Genomic DNA, 4,553 nt, shown 5'->3' on the forward strand with positions numbered 1-4,553 from the left:
ATTTTTTTGGTAAAGTGTAGAATCCCTGGTAATATAAACAATCACTACCCTAATATGTAACCTGCAAACATGAAGTCTTATAAATTGTACTTACTTAAACAAGACACATGCTTATACATTTGAAATGCTGGGTAAATGTGCCCAAAAAAGTAAGTGAATTTTGCAAAAACAAGATGATACGTTTTATGATATGGTATTCTGAAATCGCTTCCCTAAATGAAGTCTAAATGAGTGAATAAGCCAGCAGAAAAACTTCATGACAGATCAGTAGTGATGCAAAAACCTTACTAGATTACAATAACCAAAAAAATCAACTTGTTTAGATAAATGAGGGCATTTTACATAAGCCTGTTCTAAATATAATGTAATATTATGGTTGGTATTAAAATTCCAATTTTTAATTGTAGTTTTCATAATTAAAAAACTATATTAGTTATTGTGATTATTTTAATTCCGACATCCTAAATTTTTTTTTTTTTTTGAGACGGAGTCTCGCTCTGTCACCCAGGCTGGAGTGCAGTGGCCGGATCTCAGCTCACTGCAAGCTCTGCCTCCCGGGTTCACGCCATTCTCCTGCCTCAGCCTCCCGAGTAGCTGGGACTACAGGCGCCCCCACGTCGCCCGGCTAGTTTTTTGTAGTTTTTAGTAGAGACGGGGTTTCACCGTGTTAGCCAGGATGGTCTCGATCTCCTGACCTTGTGATCCGCCCGTCTCGGCCTCCCAAAGTGCTGGGATTACAGGCTTGAGCCACCGCGCCCGGCTGGACATCCTAAATTGATTTACTTTGCTTCTACTACAATTAGCACTATGAATTTTAAAACAGGTAAACTATAACCTACAGCAAAGTGAATTTAACAGTGTATTTTTAAAATGTGATATCTTTAACAATTTTGATCATGAATTAAAGGATACAAACTTCATAATACTCAGAACATGATTGGCCCATTAAAAAAACAAAACTCTGCCATCCTCACTGCCATGGTTACCTACCATGAAAGGTGTATAAGTAAGCTGAAAACAGATCTGCTCATAAAGTTTCTCAAGACTAGAATTTAAGATCACCCGAGGAGATCTGGAAGAGGTTAATTTAGCAAAATAAAGTACTTCATAAAATGTACTGACTACTGTATACATTACTTAGTTGCTCTTCGAAAACATGGTCTGGGCCTGAGGTGAGGCAAACCCAGGTTTACGGCAATTCATGGATGACAGATTCATAATAGACCCTCAAAGACAGCTAATGGTATTTTGGGGGAAACATTCTGATCTTTCAGAGATTAATGTCATGAAAGAGCACAAAGCCTACAAACGGGCCATTGGTCAGAAAAACACCAGGCTAGATGCCCATTGGGTCAGCCTACCTGTGGGTCATGAAGGGTTGGGCTGGTCAACAGCAGAGAACAAGCACCCTCTAATGGGAACCATGAAACTGGCCCTTCAGTAAGTTTGTGGCAATTGAGGGGCAAATAAAACAATGAAACAAAGCTTTCAGTTATCCAAAAGTAGTTCCCTAGTGCTTTTCATGCTCTCCTTCTTTTTTCAATACAATGAGGAATATTTGTGAAGAATAAGAATGTCTAGATATCTGTCAGGAGAATTAAATTAGAATTTTAATTACTTAATAGACTAAATTTCTATCTGATTGTGACTAGCAGAATTTATGTGATCAATTTAACTTATTAAATAAAGCTACAGAATGTAAACACTGAACACAGGTATCATACCACAAGGTAAATAATAAATAATTTAAAAATCTCTCTCTCTCATTTTAAAATAAATACGATATAAACATTTTAGCAAAGATTTCTGTCCGCTTACCTCCTTAAGGGGAAATTCTGTTAAAAGACTACTGTATTTCAAAATGCTACTAGACCACTGAAGTTTTAAAACTTATCAGTCGGCCTTGAGCTTTTCCTAAGCAATTAATCTCACCATTAAGTTTCCTTTAAGCACAATTTTTGAAGTGTTGACAGTCTTTTAATAAAAAGAGAGGTTGATAAACTGTTCAGCTCAGAACCTATAACTTACAATCCAAAGTGCTCTGAATCTTATTTCTTACCAATTCACTTATCTGCTTCTCTTTTGGCTACACTGGTGTCATAAAAAAGATCCTGAATTTCAGCTCAAATGGTTACCTACAGAATTAAACAACATTTACGTGTCTGAATAAGTTCCTAAAATAAAAATTATAATACAAGTTTTAAGTATGATCGTTTTTTACTATTCTCCTTTTGGGGGTTCCTAGAAATCAATACATACACTTGGTTTGGGTTGCAGAAAATTTTAAGAGGCATGCTGCAGGAGGATGCCCTCAATTAACCATGGTGGTTTGACAGTAATCATTTCCTTTCAAAAAAGCAGGTTAATTTTTAAAATGCTATGGTGTCACCACATTAAAAATGAAGATGGAAATGATCTTTCCACCCACACCTTGTTGGAGAGATAATGTGTCCATCCATTGTGCATCCATCATATACATGGTTCAAAAATAAGAAATGAGACAGCACATACTTCAGAGCAAGTCCCACTCTCAAAACAATCATAACAAATTTTCACGCTCATGTAAGTTTTTGTGACTTTTCGTAAGTTAATATTACTCATTTGAAGTATTTTGCTGAAAAAAGAACAAACGTTTGTAAATAACTGAAGGCTGGCTGGTTTGGGTATGCTATTTACAAAAATGTATACCCATAATACTACCAGTGAAATTAAGACTGAATAGCTGATAGAGAATTTCTATTAATACTTTTGGATGAACACACATCTACTTGCGTGAGGATTCTATGCAAAGTTTTCACTCCCTCATCCATCTATTCAGTCTCCTTTATATCTTCTTGATCCGAAGTACTAGAGATGTCATCATCTGTTTGTTCTCCAGAGAAATATAACATCATTGCATGTGTCTTGTGAGTTATGGTGACAGTGCAGGGCCCTTGGGCCCAAGGCTCCCCATCCACCTGCATTGGCATCATGGAGCACTTCAAAATCAGCTGATATCAGGGAACAAATAACGTTTACAAGTCAGTCCCGCAAAATTTAGAAGGGTCTTCCTTAATAACACCATCCACAATCCCTTAACCCTTACGTATTTCATTTTTAGAAAATATTAATCTGAATATGTTTTTATTCATTGATTAAGGAATTCTTTTTTCAAGTGAATGTTTTATCTTATGGAGCTTGAGCCATGTTTCTGTTTCTTCCTCATCCCACTCTAGCCCCTGGTGTACAGTGACCAGCTGCATGAGCCATAAACCACTGTTTAAAGAAAGGTATAGCACGTATACTTTACATATCAACAGCTTAGAAATGGATTGGGACAAATTAGCCTGTTACAGCCATATTTCACTTACCCTCACTGTATGTGCCTGTCCTATTCGAAAAGGATTCGCCAGTTTTACTTGAATCTGAGCACAGTGGAAAGACCCATATACTCCAACGACTTCCAGTAGACCATCGTCATGCCTAAAATTGGAAAAAGAAAATATGGATTATATGATGCAATAAAACAAAATCAGTTATGCTAGAGCAATTACTTTTTAACACAGTTGGACCATCAACTTTAAAAATATTATAACTAATGAGATACACAAAAAAGAAAATTTAAGGAAAAATGTTAGTCTATAAACAAGAGATTGCTTTAAATAAAATAGTGACATAAAAAAACAGACCACAAATGTACATACCTGGCTAGAGGGTAAGTCTCGTCTCCCATCCCTTCCCATAGTCTGCAGCCACCGCCCCAGTAACCAATGTTCAGAACTATAATACCTTCCAAGCTGGGCAGTGCTACTCGCTCACCATCCAGTTCTAGCTTTAAAGAAATACAAATAGATAGTGACTACAGGGTACATGATTTCCATACACATCCATTTAGAATTCACATCTATTTTCATAAATGTGCTTATATGTGAGAGACGCACATGCAGAAGATGCTCCCTACCTCTCACTCAGGGCCTCTCATCTGGCCTTTTCTATCTCTTCAGTGGAACTGCTTGCAACATCATCAATAATGTCCTTTTTGTTGAGCCCTGTGATTTTTTCAGGCCTTATCTAAATTGCCGTTTCAGTAGCACCTGACACTTGCTGACCCCCTTCCTCTTTTCCTAAAATCTTCTTTCCCTTTGCTTCCTGGGAACCACAGACTCTACTTCCCTGGATGTTCCTTTTCAGGAAAGTAAACTGGGCCAGATCTATCTATCCACTGCCTACAAAACATGTCCATGAACTGGCACCAAAAACTCCTATGTAAAAAATTAAACAAGCAACTTTTCTGCAATCTGCTCCCTGTTCCCCAATGTACTTACCAGGAAAGAGTAACAATCTTCCCCTCCTCCTTCTCTTAGCTAACTCTTACTTACTCTTTCCTAGTAAGTAGGTTAACTCACCCCCAACACAGCTGTTTAAGCCAGAAACCTGGCAGTTATCTTTGATTTCTTTGACTTTTTACCCTCCACATCCCCTTAATCACTAAAAACAGTTGATGCTATTTCTATGTCTTTCTCTCTCTCCACCATTTCTTCCCTAAAATGTTCCTATCTGGCCTATCTGCCTCT

At 37.4% G+C, this 4,553-nt stretch overlaps 1 protein-coding gene across 1 annotated transcript in view; it reads right to left on the minus strand.

The window, feature by feature from the left end:
• Nucleotides 1-2,436: 2,436 nt before the first annotated feature.
• The window catches only part of DGKE (diacylglycerol kinase, epsilon 64kDa), a 29,641-nt gene continuing 27,524 nt past the window's right edge, over nt 2,437-4,553 (minus strand). The window contains exons 9-11 of the mRNA XM_011953733.1: nt 3,684-3,811; nt 3,351-3,462; nt 2,437-2,990 (exon numbers count right to left, since the gene is read on the minus strand). Of these exons, the coding sequence (XP_011809123.1) occupies nt 2,811-2,990; nt 3,351-3,462; nt 3,684-3,811 (420 nt within the window). The 3' untranslated portion in view covers nt 2,437-2,810. The remainder of the gene's footprint in view (nt 2,991-3,350; nt 3,463-3,683; nt 3,812-4,553) is intronic.

This window comes from Colobus angolensis, unplaced genomic scaffold (genome assembly GCF_000951035.1).
Source record: "Colobus angolensis palliatus isolate OR3802 unplaced genomic scaffold, Cang.pa_1.0 Scaffold37, whole genome shotgun sequence".
NCBI lineage: Eukaryota > Metazoa > Chordata > Mammalia > Primates > Cercopithecidae > Colobus > Colobus angolensis.